Below are 23632 nucleotides of genomic sequence, written 5' to 3'. Positions count from 1 at the left end.
ATTAGGTCTTAACGCGGTGTCCTCACAAGAGTGGCCGTATCGCAGTCAGGTGCGCCTTGCCAAGTGCATTGAGTGCATGCCGAACACACTTTTACTAATTTTGTGGCCAGGCTATCGTGACGCACCTGCAGCACACTTGGGCAATGGGTGGGATCAAAAAGAATGCATTGCTGGCGGATGAATTAGAGGCTGTGACAATCATGGCTTATTACACTCCCCATTCACCCCCTTTGTTCATACGATTTCAATCAGTTTGGGAATCTCCTGTGGAGGTTTACTCAGATGAAATTTATTATTTTCTTGGAATTGGGACTGGAATAATTTTTGGGCCTTTACTGTACTCCCTGTTCTGATATTTTCAGCTTAAATCAGTTGCTTCAGTTGTCAAGACCCCATCAATACATGCTGGCAAGGCTCTTCTGATCTCTAATAAACATTGTAAGTAGCTCAATAACAAGAAACAACCTTTTTGTAATTACCTCGTTATCTCAAGATTACAAAATTCATTTTGTTGGGAGGACAACATATAACAACCTTTAGTTTTCTTGTGATAATTGGTATATTATCTTATCTTGAGATAACAAACCTTGTTGTCTCAAGATAACAACATAATTAAGTCATTATCTCTAGTTAATAGGGTTGTCAAAAGTATCGATACTCTGAAAAGTATTGATACTCAAACGCTGTATCCGGATACAATACTAATTAACAAAAGTATCGATACTAACAGTGCACGCCACCTCAGCGCCTGTCAGGTGTGCGCGATGGGTCTGACGGACACGCGCTGTGCAAGCAGCGCCTGGCTGGCACAGAGCCCTCGCTGCAACCCGGCTTGTTGTCGTCGCTGTGCATGCATGCACACATTTCTGTTGCCGTAATATGGCGGCTGCAGGAGCATCAGAGCAGACAGTTTTGGTCAAAAATGATAAAGGAAAAAGCGCTCTTTGGAAATATTTAGCGAAGTGAACACAGCACGCTGCAGACGGCAGGTACAGCCCCTCCCCTCACTAGCAGCTGAGCAGCTGGTGTCGCCAGCATCAAACTAAAATATAACTTCTAATGTTAATGTGGGAGCTAAGCAGAAAACTTTATCAGTCATGCCCGTCTGTAACATTAATAGACAATGTTAGTTCAACAAGACAACACAATTATGTGTGAAAAGTTACGTCAACTGTAAAGTCACAGATAGAAGCTGAAAAAACACAGAAAATAAATAGGGCTGTAGATAAATACATTCGTATGGACAGATCTTGTTTCTGGTTGTTATTTATTTTGGGGGGATTTTTTTTGTTGTTATCATTGATGTTACTGTTCTGATCTTCATTTAAAAAATGACATGCCTCTTAATTTTTTGCTGCTGTATCGAAATTGGTATCGAGTATTGAATATTTTCCTGGGTATCAACATCGAGTTTGAAATTTTAGTATTGTGACAACCCTACTAGTTAACAAAGCTTTTTTAAAACAACAGCAACAAAATAATGAACTCCTGATCTCGATAATAGCATTGAAAAGTAACTGAAGGCACAATCATTCTTAGCGTCTGTGGAAATAGGTATAATATTTAACAAAAAGGATACATTTGACGTTTCGCATATCCACTAGGAAGGTGTTAGAAGGCAACACACGATTCACAGGTACCTGGGTAAATAAATCAGAGTTATTACAGCTTATACCAAAGACATTTACAAACATAAAATGTATGCAGTATAAATATAAACATGCAAATATATCTGCAAACACCAGCTGCAAGAGAGTGGATTTCAAGACAGAGGGGACAGAGCACAAGAAATAGAAGCAATGGGAAGGGGATGGTGGAAAAAACAGAAGTGGTGCATGACAGAGGATAAATGCTCAGAAGCTAGAAATAGGATCTTTATGAAAATACATTATGTAATTGATTGAAAAAACACACTTAAAAGGGAGGCGAGAGGAACTTAAATAATTGCCAGTGCTGACAGCAGGTGAAAGTAATATTGCTGTCTGTATCTGGCAGGCCCAGATTAATTTACTGAACTCACCACTTTGATGGCTTGGCTTTGATCTCCCTTCCCCTTAGTTGGCTTGCCACCTTTGGTCTCTTTTTTGTTGTCACTTTCAGCTGCCACAGACAGGAAGCAGAATTAATACATACACTTGTCTGCAGGGTAGATTACACAGCATTTGAACTGGGAAAAGAAAAAAAAAACTTTCTCAGTATCTGCAAAGTCAATGACATTTATTGGTGACTGAAGAACAGTTCTGAAAGTTTCCCCATGGCTGCAACATCTATAAACCTCTGCAAATGAAAGCTCTGACTATTGATTAAGCATTGATCACCAATTAAATTACCAGATTAATTTGTTTTAACCCTCCCCCTCCTTTCAAACACATTAATAAATAAATAGGTATAATCAACAGCTAATTGCAGACATACTGAAGCAGTTATCTTAAAGTCCATGACTGTGATCTTTCATTTCATTTCAGGCCATGCCAGCAGTGGGACTGTTGGAGAGGAATCCATCTGTTGGTCAATCAGTCCAACACTTGTCACTTGACTATAGTCAATGCCCATCTTTTGCCACTAGATAAAAACCCTCTACCTCTCCTCACTCCATGCCAGCACGTCCTTGTGTATGAAAATATAGAAGAAAATCCCTAAACACTTGTACCACTCCAAACACTTCTCATTACGGATGACATCCAGCTCGTGTCTACTGAGTTACAGTACACTTATTACAACTTTCTTGCACTTACAAAAGTGTTTGTCAAAGGAATGTAATGCAGTATAACAATGCTTTGAAACTAAACAGACATTTAAAGTTACCTGAGGATGTATTAAAATTAATGCTGATGTTTTTTTATCGACCATCAGCAGCAGATCCAAACCTCCACCCGTCTAACACTTTATTTCATCAAAGGTTCACTGAAAACTAATGACTGAATTCTTACAACATTCTCTGTTTAAATTTTGTGTAAAGAGAATGAATCAATGATTTTATGTTACATTTGTAAATTTTATACATATATCAGTGTTTCTAAAATGATGTACTACATGAGCTGACTTTGTCACTAGGGTGTGGAGAGAATGGCAGATAGTGTAACAGCTAAGTGAGATAGCTGCCAAGCTGCTGACCAATGTTTAAAACAAACAATCGATAACACTGGTTGCTTCTCAGGGAGCTATAGCGGCTTTTTAGCCACCAAACATGGGTGTTTTTGGTGACCTGCCACTTTGTATAGTGCTCTGAATAGCACTTGTTTTTTACTGCGACATCACCATGTTTCCAGCCGGGATAGTGCCCTAAAAAGCATTTTCTTTATCACTGCTTTCCCAGCTGGAATAGTGCCATGAAAAGCCCTTGTTTTTTTTGTTGTTGTTTTTTTTTTTAAACAAAACACTGCTCCATTCGCAGCCAGGACAGTGCCGTGACAGTGCCATGACAAGAGGTTTTTTTTTTTGTTTTTTTTTCTTACTGAGACATTGGCACATTTCCTGTCAGGACCGTGCCCCAAAATGCATTTATTTATCTATTAAGTTTTTAACTGGGAAATCCAAATGTTTCCAGTCTTGTTATTAGCACAGAAAGCATTTTTTCCCCACAGTCAGTGCTGCATTTCCAGCCACAATAGTGCCACAAAAAGTGGTTGTTTTTTTCCCAAGACATCACTGTGTTTCCAGTCAGGATTGTGCTGAGCACAAGACAAACTTTTCAGACCTTTCAGTCTGCTTTCTGCCAGAACTTTTAGCCAGCTTATGGTAGTTTTACTGCCCACGAAGCCCTAAGTTCTTAAGTTTGCCACAGTGAACACTGTGCGGCACAATGCTTGGAATACATTTGACAAAGGTCACAGCTCTACGTCTACTTCAGTGTGTGTCAGGAATTTTAAAATCCTACACATACAGTGAAGTAGGCGATTAAGTAAAATGGTCTACAACATAAAAATGTATTTTTGTCTCTCCACAATATGTCTTTCTTAAATGATTTTGATATTATTAAATAAAATGCCTTTACTGAGCTTCTAATTAGACATGACTGATTTGTTGATTCTACACTTCGGTGCAACTCCAGTGATGTATTAACTTAGTGCCTACACATTTTTTCTATCCATAGACCATGCTGCACATAATAAGGATCAGATCATTACTGATCACATGTCATCAGTGTGTTCAGTACTACTAGAGTTTTTAATGCTGACAGTATTTTCTTGCTATTACAACTAGACAAGCCACCACCATTTGTAGTAGCACCCACTGTTCACTGTCACTGCTAATATGTACAACTTTTTAAAAGGACCAACAAGCCAGCAAATGTAAAAGCTTTACCAAGATCTGTGTAGTTTAAATCACAAAGGCAAACTTCAACAGCCTCAAAGCAGTCTTTTTATTGTTTGTGCTATTTTGTCCTGTGCAAAATTCATGCAAAACACTAAACAGAATAACAAATAACCCTTTTAAAAGTGTTCTCAGACACTTTGTCTTCTTGACACAATGGTACACTGTCAAATTATGGTAATGATGATCCAGAAAAAGACGCCTATATTTGTTTCAGGCAACCAAACATGTAGGTAACACATGTTCTTATAGTTTCCTTCCTCTGTCATATGCAATAGTCAAGTCACACACACACACACACACACACACACACACACACACACACATACACACACAAATTTAACAGCAACCTTTGAACATTCACTCAAGTTATGCAAATGATTCAACCTTTAAAAAGGTAAAGATGTCTGCAGCATCAGATTCGGTGCTCTTTCTACTCCCTTTTCTTTTCTTTTCAAAAGAAAAGAAAAGAAAAGAAAAGAAGAGATTTTTTTTCTTTGGATTTTACACTTATAGGAGACCTCCAAAATAAAACTCTACGAGACTACAGAAGGACAAAATGTTTGATTTTCATTCTTTTAAAAAATACTTGTTACTAAAAAAATACTACTAATACTAATACTAAAAAAAATATTTGTTAAGTAGTTGATTTTAAACTGATTACTGATCAAAGTCTGTCACACATCAAAACATGCTTTTTTGTTTGTTTTCTGCTCTAATAAAAAACAGTAAACAATTATTGCAATACAAAGTAACAAAGTGAAGAGAAAATCAGGCAGAAAATACTGTAGGCTCTGATCGGTCAGAGTACGTTTTGCAGGTTGCAAAATGTGAGATGCACCACACAGCCTTTTTTTGCTCTCATCAGGCAGATGCTTTTTGCAGCTACTGAATGTTTTTATGAATGGTTGCTTTGCAACCATGTCATCACCTATATTTAGATTAACCGCTATTTTGCTGTGAAGTAAACTCACAGATCCGTACCTTCAGATCTGCATAAAAAGTGTACAGGTAATGGGCACTTGCTCTGGCTATGATTGAGGTTGTGAGGTGGTTCCCAAAAAGTATGGTGGTCACAGGGAAACAGAGAAAGAGGAGGAAGAGAAGAAATCACTGCGAGTACCACCATCTGGTCCTAGAGCTTCGACTGGTTGGTGGTTGGTTCAAGGCTTACGTATTTTAGGATGAGTCAGTTTGACAATCAGCTGTTAATTGTTTGGGCCCAAATACGGTTGGTAAAATGTTAGAGTCAAGGCGACAATTTGCGCAGATGTGTGTAGCAGCTTGCCTAAGACAACGTTGAAAGTGAGCTAACGTTTCACATGCACCATGAAAGCTACCACTTACCACGTAATCATCACCACAGAAAACCAAACTCATCTGGACAATTAACAATGGCAAAAAAGCCAATGATGTCAGGCATCTTTTCCACTCTGTGCATTAAACTTTAACTCTTTCCCTACACGGTCTGCTTACATGGCCTCCATATACCATATACTACCCCTGGACAATCAAACCTATAGTCTTGACTCTGAATAGCTCTGGCAGGCACAGCGAGAATGGCTACATTTAATGGGCATCCACTTGATCAAAGCATGCCGTGGTGTTCCCGGATGTCCATATGAACTTCTGCATGCTAGCAGGATGTGAAATGACCTTTCTCTCCCGAACAAATTCCAATTCTATGGATGACTGCCTGCAGTCTAGATCCAGGCATCAAGATGCTTTCATACGTGTAAGCTATTATTCAGTAAGATATGATGGGGGATCATGGGAGGCAAACAGCCACTTACACTGTGCAAAAAACCCAATCTAATTATTAACAGTTTAATAGATAAGATGGTTATACTGCACAGTCTTATTTCCCCACTCAGAAACCTGCTGTTTCTTACAGTATCTATCACTGTGAGGTAAATCACATTAAAAACTCTTTTGTAGTTCTGGCCTATCTATAGGTGTTCTTTGTTGTTTCCTGCCACTTTACCTGTTACTATCCATGTCTATGCTACAATATCTTGTGTGCAATATTGTTTACAGAAATATACTTTGAAGAACTTGTGAGTATCTATGCTACATAATTTTACTTAATTAAACAAAAAAAAAAGAAAAAAAAAAGAAAATGAGCGAGTTATTGACAGAGCTCTAATGAAGCATGTTTTATGCCAGGTTCACACTGGACGTGGAAGCGCTGTTAAGTGTACTGATTTCTTGTGTTAACCAACTAGGCTGTAGGCTCCGTACGTGCCACAAAGCCAAGCTCTCTGGCCAGCTCCCAATCTGCAGCAATAGTTTCAGCGTCTGGTCTGTTTGGTTTTTTTTTTCTTCTTGCAAGCTGTGAGTAACTCACTGATAATCGATCATTGGTCATAATCTATAAGGTGTGGATTAACCATTCATGGGACTACTGAAAATGTATCAGAAACAATTTAAACAGGATGCCTGTTTAATTAGGGCAGTAATAACAGGGTGAAATAATGTTGGGCAGAAATTCTCCCGATGGTTATAGACCTGTCTGAGATGATGTAACTGCCAGCCAGTCAAGAGAGATTTAGAAGCTACAAGACTAACTGCTTTATGTTGTTCTTAAAGTTGTATGTTCTTTGGAATGGTTATGAAACCCTGGGCAGTGCTTGCAAATGTTTCTCTCACTGAGTGTGTATGCTTGTCCCTGGTACCTTTGTCTGGTTCTTCTTTGTTCAGGCGACTGTGGAGAAGCTGGAGGGAAAAGTCTCGTGACACAGAACTTAGGCCTTCGTCCTGCAGGATGGACAAGGCTTCAAGTGGCAACTCCAGCAACTTCCTGTCTGCCAGCAACACCACATACTCCCCTGGTTCTGCTGGTAATTTATCTGTATACACACACAAGTAGAAACATTTTCTCATATATTCTGTATTTATACAGTGTAACCTTTTTCTTTTGAACTTAAAATCCTCAAGATGATGTACAACAACCTTTAAGAAGCTATTGCTTCACTTCGGAAGTCCACAAATTCTATCTGGTAGGGTGTTATTGTTCCAACAATTTAGAATGAAGTCTTTTGAGAACAGTTTAGTGGCACAATAATCTGCACTGTGCCTTGTAATAGTACTGAGTTATCATGTTGTGTGAGTAAATCAACGTTTATCACATCAAATATACAGCAACAACACTGGCCCGAGGGGGATGAGTTGCAGCCTGCTTGAATAGAAACCGGCTGATGGGGTAGCAATAAACAGATAGGAATCACAGCAGATGTTGGAATAGTGGTTCATATGACACAATGCTAAGATAACCACAAGGCCCTTAGGCTGTCACAGACTCAAGCAAGCTCACACCCAACATACTCTTCCTTTACCTGAGCTCCCTTTCTCTTCTTTATCTTTGGTTTTGGCCATCCCAGAGAGTGGTAGTGATGCAGCCTGGGGCCTGAGGGAGGTAAGGACAAGTGAGGATCAGTAGGGCTACACTATCTTTTGTCTGTCAAGGACATAAGATAGAACCAGATGGAGTAAAATGTAGACCAGTGTAGGAAATAGACATGTATAAATTGCTTGTGTAAGCTTGCTGCATGCATTTGTGAACCCAGACAGAGGAACAAACCTGACAGACCGAGATTAAGAGACAAAGCAGTCTCACTTCATTTTGAACTGAATACATATTTGAAAAGACCTTTCCCAGAGTGGGCATTTGCACCTGCTACAGTGGTAAAAATCTTCTGTTCAAAGCAGCAATTTTTCCTTCCTCAGGCTACGAAAACTAAATCAAAGTTGTCACACCTTTGTAGTGGACAAATTGGGGAATCTGATGACATATACAGTGTTTCACCTGAAGCATGTGAAGTCAAACTGTGTGAGAAGTGGATTCAAGTAGTCCTTCATATCCTGTACAATTTCTCTGAAGCGAGGTGCTAGCATTTCTTCTGCAGCAGTTTTCTGTATATAAGAAAAAGCAGAAGGGACTTTCAGCCACAGTTAATGCAGTATTAATCATTTCAGGCCACTGATTACTTTCGTATATGTCTGTATTGTGGCAACACAATGCCTGGATGTCAAAGTCAGATGTCCCAAGACTCCTCAGTAAGAGAGATGAGACATAAGATGATAGTAACTGCAGTGGAGTGAGCTTATTTATGATGCTTGCAGTGTGTAATGTTAACAGAGTGAGAGAAGAGCCGAGGTCTCAAGAAGACATACACAGGGAAAAACATGAAGCTCCTCAGAGGCCTCCAGCCTGCCCTCGGCACTGTGCCAACAGACTTGATTGAGGAGGGCATGTCTAGCGTCCAGGCCAAAGATCTGAGTCTGCTCCCTCAGTGCCAGCAGAGCCTGTGGGCAGACTGAAACCTTTGCCACCCTGGAGCATGTCACGGAACCTGCAAGAACAGTATTGACACAGTCAGACATTGTATACTCACAGACATATACAGGTCTTGTAATTGGTCCCCATGAGCATCTCCACCCCCTCTCTATTCTTTCGTCTCAACTTGTTTTTTTCCCCACTGTCGTTTCTCTTTGATATCCTCATTTTCTCTCTTTTTTTAAAATTATATCTTTATTTGGAAAGACAAGATTATAGCATGACAGTAGCTGCATTTTCATTCACAGTGTAGATCTTCTCAGCTCGTGCCTGAATACTTGCAGTCTTTGATATCCTCATTCTCAATAGATGAGTCGAGACCATCCAGCCTTTTCCTTTTTTCTACAATTCCTACAAATTCCTATGTCAGACTAGTCCCAGGAAAGGTCATGCGAGCAGGTAATACAGTATGCTAATACCCTGTGATGACTTATGCAAGCTAGTGTTCTGTGCCAGGCCAGTAGCACAGAGGTGAGAGGGAATTTCAGCGGATTTGTTCTACACTTTGTCGTCTTTTTCTCTCTCCTTGTCTTCATTAAATCTGAACTTTTCATCTGCCTTGCAGATAAATGTTACATGGGAATACTAAATTAATCTGGCTCCATTTAAATGCTGACAACAATGCTATGCGCAACAATGTATGTGTGATGAAGACAATATTCCCCAGGGCTATGGAACAAATTAGATTTGATATAAAAATACATAAATGCAGTAAATCTTTGGTTTAAAATGGCCCACATCTCTCATCCACGTCAGAAGTCTGACAGATGTTTATATTGTGAACACTGATTTTAAAGGTGTACAAACCCCTAACCTGGAACTTGTGTAGTCTTTCCCTTTTGATTTGGAGCTTTGGTCATCTCATAGAAAGCCCCATAAAGTTCTGACCTAAAAACAAAACAAACACAAAAGGAGTTTTTACCCTTTACTTGTATACTGTATGCACTGCTTCACAGGTTTTCTTTAAATACCTTACATTTCAAGTAACATAGATGATTTTCATCTCTAGCCACAGTACATTTACAGCAGTTTCAACCATCAGCCCTCTAGTGGCAAATGTAGCACACAGCAGGCGCACTCTCTTCCAGATAGAGTATTACTTCAACCTACTGTGACTTGTGTGACCTGCAGACAATTACTTATGAACCATAAAACTGTCAGAGGCAGGTAAGGATAGAATTTATAGCGTGGCAGAGAAAGGGAAATAGCAAGAGAAAAAGAAGAGGACAATCAGAAATTACCCATCTTCAGAGTGCTGAAGCAGCAGGATCTTCAGGTTGGGTGGGAGCTCTGCGAGGATATTTAGGTGGTTGGGACAGATGGTCAGGTGGCTGAAGGCCTGCAAACCAGAAAGTCATTGTAAGAAAAAATAATCTGAATAATGATATATGTAATGAAGTAAACATTTTTCACAATCAAGCTATTTTTGTGTGAGGGGAAAAAAAAGGAACAGCAAGTACTCTCATACACCACTGTACATAGCAGCCATCCAACAAAAATATACTGACCCAAAATAAGGACCAAACCTACTCCCTTGATTTTGAAATCATTTGCAATGTATTAAAACAACAATAGTAAATTATCTATTCATTACCTTAATTATCAAATGTGATTAGTCGTCCAAACCCTAATTTTAGATGTACAAAATTACAAAGCGTAATTTTAAGTATGTCAGAAGACATAATTGTGTCTGTGCCTAACATAAACAAGGGCAACTTAACTTTCTTTGAGTTGAACTGAGAACTATAGTCACCATCATATGATATATCTGATAACCAGTAATGCTACCAAGGTCAATTATGAGGCAACTATTTATTTCTATTTTTACTGGTAATATTTGAAAGATTTATCTTTCTCTTTAGGGAGCAACTTCTTGATGTATCATGATCCCAAGCCGGCAGACACCACCAAGGTGTCCCACATACCAGCTACTGTACATGTTGGTGCAACCTTGTGTTTGCAGCTCAAATACTGTGTGGTTTCGGAAGTGCATTCAGAACAAAGACCATAGTAGTACCGATAATGTGTCCCTTATCAAGGGACTTTACCAAGCTGAGTACGACAGCATCCATAAATCATAAGTGTGGGGAGGTGACCTGGTACCTTGGAAAGGCTATTGAGGGAGTCCTCCACTCCCTTCAGCATGCTGCTGGGCCTCTCATCGTGAGAGAGAAGCAGGTTCCTGCGAAGGCTGAGCAGAGCGGAGAGCTGGGACAAAGTGGTGCCAGCACAAGCTGAACTTAGGACCTCAGCCATCATAGTAACAGTGCAGCAGCTCTGGGAATAAAACAGAAGATGGATGAAGGAGCTGCTGGTAATAGAGGAATTATAGTGGGCAATGATATCCTGAGAAACACCATTAAGGAAGTGATGATGATTTGTGGGTATAGATGCAATGGACTGTGTTGTGCACAGAGCCACCTGCATGCAGCTGGACAGTAGCAGTACATGGACTACTGTTTCATACAATACACTCTGTATATAACTTTGTACAGTGTGCATATACATACCAGTTATGAGACTAAAAGTGAAACCTGATGATTAGCATGTCATTACTCTTCATTATACAAACACTGCATACTCAAAAAACAATGTCTGGCACATATGATCTGATGTACAATACCTGAAACAGGGCAAGATATTGACCTGCTGCTGCAGGGTCAGACTGGCCATGACACTCCAACATGTTGAGAGAGGCATCAGCCAGGATGGAGGAGGGCAGCTTGTGTTGGAGACACAGGCTGATGGCCTCAGCCAAGGCCTTACTGGCCTGTGCCAACAGCTGCTGGGCTCTGAGTCTCCCCCGCTGCTAGGAGACATCACACACACACACACACACACACACACACAGGCAGATTACAATAACATCAATGTACACTATGACCATCAATCCAAGTCCAAAATCAATCTATCAAAAAATACAGTACACATACATGCGTGTAACACTGTGTACAGTATATACATACACTGCAATGCAAATGTATTTATCTAACGTCTTTCTTCTTAATTGCTCGGTTTGCATTTTTCTATTCTATCAATTCTATCTTAAATCTTTTCTAGAATGTCAATACCATTAGTACATTAAAGGAGTTACTAGTTGCTGCTATCATTCCTCATGTCCGTACTGACTGTCACAAGTGATGGGGCAAAAATATCCACAGTCCTCTTTTCCTGCATAAATACATTCCAATGTTCAGCTGAAGCTAATATGAGGCTTGCTACTGGCTTTATTATAATACTGTTTTGTTTCCCTGGACAGCGTTTTGTTGGTGAGCTGAGGGAGAGGGTTATTAACACAAAATGGAAATCTAGGACTGAAGAGACTGCAACTTAATTTGTCTGACATAAACTGCTGAAGCCTCAAATTAGCTTTAACTGAATTTTATAATGTGTTTAACAGAGAGTGATGACTGTGGGTTTTGTCCCTCACCTCTTGCACTGGAATGACATTAAGTCCAGTATGACCAAGAGGAACAATTACAGCAACAAATTACTGTTCAAATGTACATATGGACAGACTTGAAAAATATGACAACATTAGTGTTTTTGCATTACATCTCATGTCAAAGTGAGCGCCGTGCTAAGAGCGCACTAGTGTTAATTATGTTGTTATTTTTTTATTTAGTCTTTGTCCTGTGTTAAATGTCCTTGTTGGAACATGGTCTGGTCACTGTGGTCTGCCTCTCCTCTACCCTTGCCATGTGTTCCTGTGTGTGTTACCTGACCTCTTTTCACCCTGTGTGTGTGTGTGTGTGTGTGTTTGTGTGTGTATTCATGGGCGTGGTGACTCCATCTCCTGAGCTTTGGCAGCTGGTACACCTGAGTGTCCTCATCTACTCAACTGCAGTATATCAGCCCTGGTTTACCACGCAGTCTTCCCCAGATCGTACCAGCTACTATAGTAGTAGTCACGCTTACAGGCCTAGTTGTACTTTGCTGTGTTCCTGTACTTTGTTCCTGAGATAATATCCAGTTTCCTTCTGTTTAAATTCTTCTCTGCCTGCCAGTCTGCCATTCTGGACCCCCAGTCTCCCAGGCCCAGATGTTCAGATGTAATCTGATCGGATTTCTGCTACCAGATAGGTATATCCTTAAAATGGGTTGTTCAAAAGAAAAAGGAAAACAGGACTCTAAATCAGATAAAACCACATAATCCCAGTTTTGATCTGGGTCAAAACTTCAGTATGTGTTCAGAACTTTTTGGTAGGATTGGTGTGAAAAAACAGAGTCTGCACACTAAACTATGCTCCAAGGTGATGTTAAGAGCTTCACACTCTTTGTCAGAGGGATTGGGATACCTTTGATCTAAAAAATCCAGATTATCCTGATCCCAGTAGAAGAGTGGATTCAGAGTAGCCTGGAAATCCAGACCCAAATCTAGCAAATTCAAATTGTGCTCTCGCGAGAACTTTGGATTTCCAGGGTAGATTCAGAGTGGATTTCAGGAGCAAAATCTATAAAACTTTTAAAATGGTCAACTATGTATACCTTTATTTTCATTTTGCATTTGATTTGTTTAATAGTTATTGTGGTAAAGTAGATAAAGTAGACATTAGGCTACCTATGACGCAGGGCTGTACAGTGCGACATATATGTCACACGTGCGATGGAAAAAAATGTTTGTGCGATGAATTTTTTTGCCTAGTAGCACGCGTGCGACAGACTGCTTGCGAGCCGTGTGTGTGTGTGGTCTGTTTTTTTCTCGTTTTTTTCACTACACGAAAAGAGCGCTCACTGCTGTGCATCGTCTGGCAGCCAAGTGAGTTGGTTCATTAGCATAATGAACGGAGGAAAAGCTCTTGTCATTAAAGGGATAGTGCACCCAAAAATGAAAATTCAGCCATTATCTACTCACCCATATGCCGACGGAGGCCCTGGTGAAGTTTTAGAGTCCTCACATCCCTTGCAGAGATCAGCGGGGGGAGCGGCCAGCACACCTAATGGCTGACGGCGCCCCAGACTAACGTCCAAGAACACAAAATTGAAACCACAAAGTATCTCCATACTGCTCATCCATAGTGATTCAAGTGTCCTGAAGCCCCGACATAAAAAGTTGTTTTGAAAAACGTCATATGAACTGTTTTTAGCCTCACCGTAGCCTGTAGTTCTGACTGCTTCTCTGTGCTCTGCGTTCAGGTGCGCGTGCTTGTGCGAGACCAGTGAAAGCATGAGCTTTGCTTGCCCGTGTTTACATCACGTGACACGTGCACTGCAGGGGGAGACAGCAGTAACCACAGAGCCAAAAGATAATTTGCGCTACGGTCTTTTAGCAAAGGACAGCCCAACATATCTGAAGACTTTGAAATTGAGGAGGAACAGCATTTCTTTGTTAAGCCGTATTTGTTTGAGCCCAAGTATACAGACGCGGAACTCAGGCTACTAGACGAAGCAGTCGCCGCAGCTCATGAGCCTAACCCTCAGCCAGCCGTAGAATACTGGAGTCGAGCACTGGAAACCTGGTGGTGTAGTTGTTTCAAATGCAAAGCAATGGCAACGGATGAGGAAAGTCTTTGCTGCTCAGACTGGGAATTGGCGATGCCTGCACTTGAGAATCTGGACATCAGTACTGACAAGACTGCTGCTCTTCAGAGACCGTGCATCACCGATCACCCTGAGCGCGCACACGTGAGCGCGGAGGACAGAGCAGCAGTCAGAGCTACAGGCTACAGTGAGGCTAAAAACAGAGTTCATATGACGTTTTTCAAAACAACTTTTTATGTCAGGGCTTCAGCACACTTGGATCACTACAGATGAGCATGTTGGAGATAATTTGTGGTTTCAATTTTGTGTTCTTGGACGTTAGTCTGGGGCGCCGTCAGCCATTAGGTGTGCTAGCCGCTGCCCCCGCCGATCTCCACAAGGGATGTGAGGAAAACTTCACCAGGGTCTCCGTCAGCATATGGGTGAGTAGATAATGGCTGAATTTTCATTTTCGGGTGCACTATCCCTTTAAGTGTCTTTGTCTCACACACACAGTGCGATCTTCGTGAGGGGGAGACGAGGTGGAGAAAAAAAGAGAATTGAGCGTAACCTGAATAACAAACCGGAGCTAGCTGTGAGGATAGCGGAGCGTTAGCCGCAACATGACCGGAGGGAAGCACAGCTAGTTAGCCTTCGCTAGTCTCTAAGCTAGCCCCGGCTCTCCGTTTGGATCCAACCGGAGCACCGAACCCTGGTTTGTTATTCAGGTTAAAGTGGGAAGAAGCAGCGGGTTTCTCGGGCAGCTGAGTGAAGTGGAGCCTGCGGAGGAAACACCGGGACCGTCTGGATGTAATAGTTCGTGGAGGTGCAACGGTGTTGGCTACACAGATAGGAAATCTCTCGGCTGACAGGATGTACCACTCTGTCAGTCCCATAGGCGCAGAACGTACGTGCTGCTTGGCCGTCGGATGTAGTCCGTGTAGTGTGTTCAAATGCAACTGACACAGGGCGACGTGAGGCGACGTAGAAGACGCAACAGTTGGTTTTCGTCGCTGCTAGTTCTTTGATGTTGGTTTGGTGTGTCCGCACCTCAAGAAAAAGAGGGAACTTTTTCCTACTCCAAATGCCACGGCCGCTGTGTAGGAGTATTTGGGATTTAAACCAAATGACAGAGGGGAGCCCAGTAATTTGGACGAGCCGGTGTGTCAGGTTTGTTCTAAAACCATCTCAACAAAAAGAGCAAATATGACCAACTTAACTGCACACCTGAGAGTGAGAGACTGACAGTCTATTTTTTGTATTTATAAGGTCTTTATTTATTCATTTTGGTATTTTTACATGTTATTTCGGATATTTAAATTCTTTTTTTGCATTACTAAATAGTCTTGTTAAATAAATGTTTATTTCTCTTTAAAAGGGTGTACTTGCATCATTATGCCTTTATTATCATTATATAAGTTTAAAAATGGTCTAAAAACAGCAAAATTACAACAATAATAAAAATGGTCTTCAGAGCACAATACTACGCAATATTATTGCTTATTGCAATAATATCTGATGCAATTAATCGCTGAGCAAAATTTGTTATCATGACAGGTGCTACAAACTTTCTGGCCTGTGCAACAAAATTATCACCCTCTGTAGCACCAGTGGTATGGGCTAAAAAAGTTAACGTACAGCTCTGCTATGACGCCACCAATACAGTAAAAAATGTTATTCCCCCAAATAGCTGTGAAAATCAAACAAAAATTATTCAAAGCTATAATCTCGAAGATCACCTTTAGTGATAAGTGGTCACTGCAGTGTGTTTGCTGGCAGACTCCCTAAACTGTTGTGTGTAGGTGGTTATCGGAACTTGGTAACTTGGTAATGAAAAGTTTGTGTCAAGATCAGGGTGATCCAGTCCAGTGCTGCTTTGAAAAACCAGTACAAAAGTATGATAGATCAACTGATCCTGGGCAGCAAAACATGGGATTTTCAAAACTGATCCAAGATTTATTTATTTTTTTAACAACTGGGCCCTGCCTGCCTTTTCTTTCTCTGGTGTCAAACCCATCTCTTCTTTCCCATCTATTCAGGCACTGGGTCAGCCAAAAGGACAGTCACACTGCCCTGCCTGCCTGTGGTATCTCCATTCCATCAAATAAAAAATAAAAATAACCTTTTAAGCTGTTTTTCAGTCTGTGTGCTGTGTTCATTGAACATTTCAGGCAAAGATTTTGCCTTATTAAATGATAAAAAAACAGGTTGGATGATGATTAAGAATACAACTTTACACAAAGTTTTTGGTCCAGTGATCTGCTGGTATCAATTTAAGGAATACATTCAGTCATGTTCTGCTTTACCCTGTCCTTATTCTTAACTTTAACTTAAGTTACTCAGAGTCCCCCTGACTGTGCTCATCGTGTGCAGCCAGTATAGTACTCAAGTCATTATCCTTCAGACTACATTTTAGTCTCATCTTTTTTCGTCAATGATATTGCATTTTGATATAGTCACAGTTAGCATTTAATGCGTTGGTGCCATCTTGTCATCGTCATGGAAAAAAAGTTTGTTGACAAACATATCTAGTCCTGTTCAACAACACACAATGAAAGTCACAGCAATTTTTCTACCATAGCTTAAAAACATTTCAGCTGGGGCGTAAATGTTATTCATACTTCTAACATTTTTCCATGGTTCAATTTTTTTTCAGTCTAGCTGAGAGGACAATTAAATCTTGCACTGGCGTTTTTTTCAGCCAAAACAGGGACTCTCTATCCAAGACATAAAGACCTCTCCTGCATAGATGTGTAGTTCAGTCAGGTGTTCACTGTAACAAGACTTTATCAAATGCTATATTTTAACATTTGTAGGTAAGACAAACAGTTTAAAAAAAAATAGTATTTCACATTTATAGTTATGTTTCTTCAAAAAAGTTGGGGAGTTTTATGCTATTCAAAAGAATGTGATTTTGTCTGGCCAAGTCCCCCAATGACAAATGCACAGCAAATAACTAATAAAGCTGTCTGTGAAAACATTTATCTCATTTTCATATGACTCAAAAGACATAATACATTTTGTATCATCAGAGTTAATCTCAATGCAGACACCCCAGTAAAAACTTTTCAACATTACCTACTGTATCTTGCTTAATATTCCTAAATGTTGCCACATTAATAATACATTGTCCTCTTTTTATTCCACACCAAGTTTGACGTGGACAGTAGATCTTTCTGCGCTGACTTTCAATATGAGAACTATGCAGAGCGCCCAGAGATTTACCTCTGGGGGATTTGGGATGTGAGGTGAACCTCAGAATAAAGACCTCAGATTAGAGATGAGTCAGACGGGGTCACTTGTCAGGAGGTATGTACCTGCAGCTCAGCACTTTTGGCAGAGGTCACCCTCGACTCTCTTCTGCTTGATTCTCCATCTTTCTCTTTCTCTGAATTCTCCTCTTCCATGGAAACAGCTTTAGGGTCAGTCCAGGCCTCCTTCTGCACAAGGTTATTTCAAGGTCACAGAACAACGATCATGATTAGTATAAAATCCCCTCATAATCACAAACCATGAAGACCTGAGCTTTTCTGTCTTAAATTATGTAAGCGGACATCCATCTCTCTAATCATTATAAGCTTTTCACCCTGTGTAGCAACTTTTTCCAGGTTACATAGTGTGTGCGCATGTGTGTCTGCATAAGGATTCCCACAAAGGCCTGCAAATAAAACCCACTGGAATTTTTAATGACTTCCAACCATTAAGTAATAGCGTGTACAAACTTAAGTGATTGTTTTTCTCTGGTTTGTTGTCTCTGTGGGCACGAAATTTCTCAACAGTCTAGAGTTACTTTAAAAGAGGGCAGAGGCTAGCTGCAGTTTCAAGATTTCAGTTTTACTTTAATCATCAACCAATAAACCATCACGTCAGGAAACATCAGTAAATAAATACCAGGTATGCCAACAAGTTTCTCAATTGCTACTTAGCTAGAACATCAACAGATACCAACACACAATGTTCTAAATATCCTATAAACAATTTCTGTGGCTTAGAAGGTTTTAGATCATTGATCAGGGAAGGTTTATATCTGGGTGCCTCAGGGATTAGTATTGCATTATCATAGAGATGGGGTACTTTAAAAGAAATGGATAAGAATGGTCTACATCAAGGCAGCAGAGGCTGAGGTCTCCTGACTTTTTGTTCTTAGTATGAGTCAAGCTACAAAAACACTGGCTCTTACATTTCAATTGATACAACTCACTAGCATATTTCATTACACCCTGCCTTCCTTCACGGTGTCTACTGTTAGGTTGTTGGGTTTCCATGAATATATTTTAACAGAATTATCAGAAGATTGACAAAAGAAAATGCTGCAAATCTTGGGATTTGGTTCATCGAGATAAGCAGCAGTCAATAAGACTCAAGAATAAGAGGGTGCATTGAGATGATGTAATTAAAAGAGCGTCAGTCAAACAGAGGTAAACAACAGATGTTATATAACAGTGGACAGTGACAATAGAGAATTTTGAACGAGTAACACTGCAGCCCCGAACTCTTGGAAGATTTCTGATAACAGTCTTGTGCATAAGCGTGTTAAAACCCTCCAGGGAAGACACAGAGACCTTGCATTGGCCTGTGCAATGATGGTCACTTTATATCAACATTTATTCATTTAATCTGTTTTCATTGCAGTTAATCTCCTTTACCTTTTAGCGATACACCAACTTTCTTGCCTTCCATAAATGTGAAAACTGATTTTTGGCACTCAGGGTTTTTTTGTGTGCAAATTGAAAATGCACATAACAACATGTGGATGGAAACATATGTTGTGTCCTGCATAACCCCACAACTCCCCTTTGCAATGTAGAATCTCTGTCACAATTTCCTCCAGAGCCACAGGAGACATTTTATCAGTTAAGTGGCCCTTTAAGACAGTTTTGTCGTGATTTTTAATAATTTAGTCTGGAATCCATTAAAGTTGTTATTAAGGGGGACTTACTGAATTAAAACAGTAGAACCACAAAATTATTTGGCCCTGGACTTGTATTTCAATAGTAAGAAAGTGGAAAATTTAATATACTGCTCTGTGTTGCCAACAGTCTGGTTTCCATTTCACATCTAATCATTAAATTCCCTCATATTCGTCCGTCATTCTCTAAATAATCTTTCAAAATCCACTCTTTTCCATTTGTATTACAGTGCCACGAGAACCCTCTACATACCAGACATATGTATACATGAGTATTATGTGTAAATTTGTGTTATCTACCTGTTTGTGTCTGTCCCAGAGAGCACACAGGTAAACGGGGTCCTCCTGCACAGCCAGCAGTCTGAGGTACTTTCCCATCAGACTAAGGCAGTGAGCTTTGGTCTCCATGTTGTCCAGGGAGTAAGAAGTGACTGCAGCCAGCTGGCCCAGAGCCACCTGCCCCAAGGTACTGGCCACACTCCCCCATTCCTGGACAAGATACAGGGAAGTAAAGGTCATATGAGGAGACAGAGGGAGGACAAACAATGAACTTACTTGTACTTCCATCTGACAGGTTTTTGGATACACAAATCTAAACTGGACAGGACACATTGATTGATGTTCGGTACTTGGCTGAACAGAATCTCACTTTGGAAGCAAATCCTAACCCATGTTTATTTATTTATTTATTTATTTATTTATTTATTTATTTTTACCAGGAAAAGCTGTTATAAAAGCTGTTCAGAAGCAGCATTGGCAAAGAGGAGGGAGGGGTGGTGTCTTTGGAGAAAACACGAAGAAAATAGCTTTGTTTGTCACAAAGTAGCTCAGTTCATTGGCTTGGGAACTGGAGAGTTCAAGTCCAGCTCAGACCATGTATGGAACAGTGGGAAAGGTGCCTGTTTACCAAATCCCCCGACTGCTTGGGGCACCATCCAATGAGGGTGCCCCCTCGCGCTCCATACATTAATGCATGTGCATAGTGGTGTTTGTGCATGTGTCTGTAAAAAAATGTAATTTTCTCAAAGGATTAATGAAGTGGGAATTCTTTTTCAATACTATAAAATAGTAATAGTCATGCTCACAGCCCTGTAAGCCCTTCTCAGCTCCCTAATCTAAACTATTAATATTAAATGAGAAATTTCTTATTTAGAGTTCTTGGTGATGCAGTTGCTAAGATGTTATTTGGCTTTCCAAACTTTTGTTGACTGGCACTAAGCCCAGTCAGAATGGAGGATATTCTTACTTCCAGTAACTGTCATGAGACTGGCGTTTTAGTGTTGTCAGATGGGTATGTATGACAATTCTGGAAATCCAAGCCTTATTTTTGTTTCGAAATTAAAATGTAAAGAGCAACATATGTTGTTTTACAATGTTCTGGAAGGCTGACACACAGCACATCCATTAATTCCTGTTATTTAGCTCTCTGTTTTCTTGAGCAGGATCTAAGATGGATCTCAAGTTGGCAACTTTTCAAACATCTTATACACACAACTCTCCTTAACCCAGAGCTCTAATTAAGAAATAGTACATAGATATTCTAAATGAAACACTACCAATAGGTTAAATCCTTGGCAGTGGTTCCCAAAATGAACAAATTGGTGGGAAGCCACCTTAGAGTGATGTTATGTTGCTGCGCTTGTTTAGTTATGACAGTGATGATACCACACAACTACCTGCCAATAAAGCACTTTATGTCATCATCTGAAGACAGAGAGTGGGTGCTGTGAGGGAGAATGCCCTGTGAGCTAACAGAGAAGCTAAGTACTCATTGTAATTTGTTGGCTAGCCACATGATATTTGTTTTCAAGACTGGTCACAGATAACGGTTACAAAGTACAAAATAACCTGGTGTTACTTTGCATGCTAGTGTCCCCAAGTGGCAATGATACACAACTAACTTTCTGACCTACATAGTAAGCCAGACTTCATCAACATGGATTTTTCACTTGTTGATGTTTAGAGTAATATTTTGAATTCTCTGAAGTGTAAATGTGTCCCTTCCTGTGCCCTAAGGACATTTTATCCTTACAGTAGGAGTCTGAGACTTGAAATAATTTAGACACAAGGCAAATCTGAGTTACATTGGATGGAATGTTTTTATCTGCTCCACGCCTGCCTTATTGTCAGACAGGTGTATACATTTTTTGTATGTATTGATTACTATAGCTCTAAAAAAATCGAGTTCATCCATATGTGTTGACATAAACCAGTCATGTTTGTTGTAATGACAAAATATGTGACTTAATTCAAGGCCAGTGGAGTTCTTCTGGACACAGGTATAAACTGTATTTCTAAATAAGATAAAGTCACTAACTGGGTTTCCATCCAAATGTATCGCAAATTTTAAGCGAATTTTGTGAAAATGGGCAAAAGAAAATGCGAATTTATGCATGTTTCCATTCATTATTGTTTTGCAAGTATTGGGAGTCAACAGGTCGAGCAGAAGGTGGCGCTTCTCATGAAAAATAAAAATGCAAAAGAACACCCGTAGAAGAAGAGGGCGCCATGACATGACGTCACTGAGAGCGTCTCATGTCCACAACTGATGTAAACAATTACCGGCACATCCATGACTACAACGAAATGGAGAGATTCCCTGGGAACTACTTGGCTATTGCGAGAGCTCTCATCACACTCATATCAGCGTTGTCAGCGTAGCCTACATAATGCTGTGATGTCTGTGTTGGTACACCAGGACATGATGCAGGCACGTCCAGTTTATTCAGGTAAGTTGTGAAATAGCCTACACTCACCTAACACTGGAGTAATTACCTCTCTCTAAGTTCACACAGGTGTGTGTGTGAAGTAGAAGTAGGATTTGGTAGCCTACGTCATTGTTTATTCGCTGAATCTGTTTCCACTGCCAAAAGTCGCATTTCCTAATATCGATACGCTGACTTTTCCACCCCCTCCAAGTGTAAAAACTTTTTTGCGATATTTCTGCCATTTTTCAAATTTCTGGTGTTTCCAGTCAAGTTTTTTTCGCAATTGTTGAAAATGTGAATAAAAATAGGTGGATGGAAACCCAACTATTGTTAGCATTGGTCTTTTTATCTATAATGATGAGAAGATAAAATACTGACTTATCCTTTAAAGTAAGATGCTACATCCTTATAATAAAGAAATAGCCAGTTAATGCATTAGTTATTTACAACTTCGGCATAATCGGTAATTAATTAAATTAATTGGACTTATATGAGAAGACTACAGTACATCATTAGGCAAGTTTGATTATATATTAATAGATATAGGGTTAAAGGTGCATGTGCACTGCCTGACCTGTTCTATAGAGATGGGCTCAGGTGTGCAGCGTGTAAATTCCTCCAGTGCTATCTCAGCAGAGGTTTTCCTCTGGCGGGCCAGAGCTCGGTGTTTCTCCTCAGCACAGTGCTCCTCCAGCATGGAAAGACAAAATTCTGCCAGGACCAGCCGCAGGCGCAGCAGCCTTCGCATGGCTGCCAGTGACAGGTCATGGCCCTAGTAAGGATGACAGCGCCAGCATGGAAAAAAAGAGAGAAAATGCACTCAAAGCTGTGGGCACACACATACAGTAGATGATAAAGGAAAACGTAACACATGTCTGAAACATGCACGTCAGTACGTGTGAGGCATGGGACCAAATCAAAGAACTCAAGTTTAAATGATAAAGACAACCCTGCAGCAGTCCATTTGATTTTCCACTTAAATGGGCTGCCAACCTGAAACCAGAAGCACCTCCTCTTTATAATAAGTGGTAATAAGAAACAATCATTCTTAAGTGGCGGGTTAGGGTACAGGAGTGGGCTGCGATGATGAGTTCACAGACAAATTGCAACTTAGATGGGATGTGTGATCAGATATTGTGAGAAATAGTAAATGAGACATTTGAGCAAAGATCTGAATGAGACTAAGAACCACTAATTTAAACAAGATAGAACTGAATATGTGATAAAAAGACAGCCAGGCTCATGAAGATGAATAAATGATTTCAGCGATTACAGCCGTTGACTCTCGTTTCCTATAAAGGCTGGGTGTCACAACATACCAGGGCAGCAGCACCATCTGCTGAAAGCACACTGCTACAATCCAGCCTCAAACAGCTCAATCAAACATCCACAGACAATTTAATCAAAAATTCAATAGAGCAAGATTCTGCAGCAGGTGTGAGAGTTGTTCAATCAATCTCTCTTTCATGATTCTATCAACATGTAAATCAAGGCTGCAGGTAGTGTCACACCCGGCACTGAAGCCCTCAGATAACCTCATCTGTATGACAGCTTGTGTAGTGTCTGGATAAAATAGGATCCCAACACCCATCTGCTGGTGACAAGTAACAGTAATGGAGGCTTTATCTGTTCGTGTCAGAACATCTCTGAGATATAAACAGTAACACACACAAATATTTAGGTAGAATATCACACAGCCAAGAACCCTCGAATATGGCAGTGGCACAACAGGGCCTTAATAACCTCACGCAGCAGCTTAATTGTGATTCGGTCAATTAGACTCTTTAGCAAATGAAATGCGGAGAGCACAAACAAAGCCTCTCTGTCATTTAGCCATAAAATGGGCTTTTCACAGGAAAATCCTTTCTTCTCTCAACACTGAAATCACTCTCAGATACTTCTCTA

The 23632-nt window shown here is 40.3% G+C and overlaps 1 protein-coding gene across 4 annotated transcripts in view; it reads right to left on the bottom strand.

Moving 5' to 3' along the window:
• LOC125903566 (cilia- and flagella-associated protein 46) overlaps window positions 1-23632 on the bottom strand; it is an 85490-nt gene that overhangs the window by 16717 nt on the left and 45141 nt on the right. For 3 of the 4 annotated variants that reach the window (XR_007451315.1, XM_049600551.1, XM_049600552.1), the window contains exons 40-52: window positions 22302-22499; window positions 19320-19508; window positions 17428-17550; window positions 11274-11459; window positions 10754-10927; window positions 9892-9989; window positions 9465-9538; window positions 8488-8666; window positions 8120-8226; window positions 7650-7720; window positions 6990-7163; window positions 2021-2100; window positions 1580-1640 (exon numbers count right to left, since the gene is read on the bottom strand). Coding sequence is in view for 3 of the 4 variants with exons in the window: in XM_049600551.1 (XP_049456508.1) it covers window positions 1580-1640; window positions 2021-2100; window positions 6990-7163; window positions 7650-7720; window positions 8120-8226; window positions 8488-8666; window positions 9465-9538; window positions 9892-9989; window positions 10754-10927; window positions 11274-11459; window positions 17428-17550; window positions 19320-19508; window positions 22302-22499 (1714 nt within the window). In the remaining variant the exon portion in view is untranslated. The remainder of the gene's footprint in view (window positions 1-1579; window positions 1641-2020; window positions 2101-6989; window positions 7164-7649; window positions 7721-8119; window positions 8227-8487; window positions 8667-9464; window positions 9539-9891; window positions 9990-10753; window positions 10928-11273; window positions 11460-17427; window positions 17551-19319; window positions 19509-22301; window positions 22500-23632) is intronic. The other variant, XM_049600553.1, reaches the window with a different exon arrangement.

This window comes from Epinephelus fuscoguttatus, linkage group LG16, assembly GCF_011397635.1.
Source record: "Epinephelus fuscoguttatus linkage group LG16, E.fuscoguttatus.final_Chr_v1".
NCBI classification, from domain to species: Eukaryota; Metazoa; Chordata; class Actinopteri; order Perciformes; family Serranidae; genus Epinephelus; species Epinephelus fuscoguttatus.
This window is presented reverse-complemented; position numbering and strand designations above follow the sequence as displayed.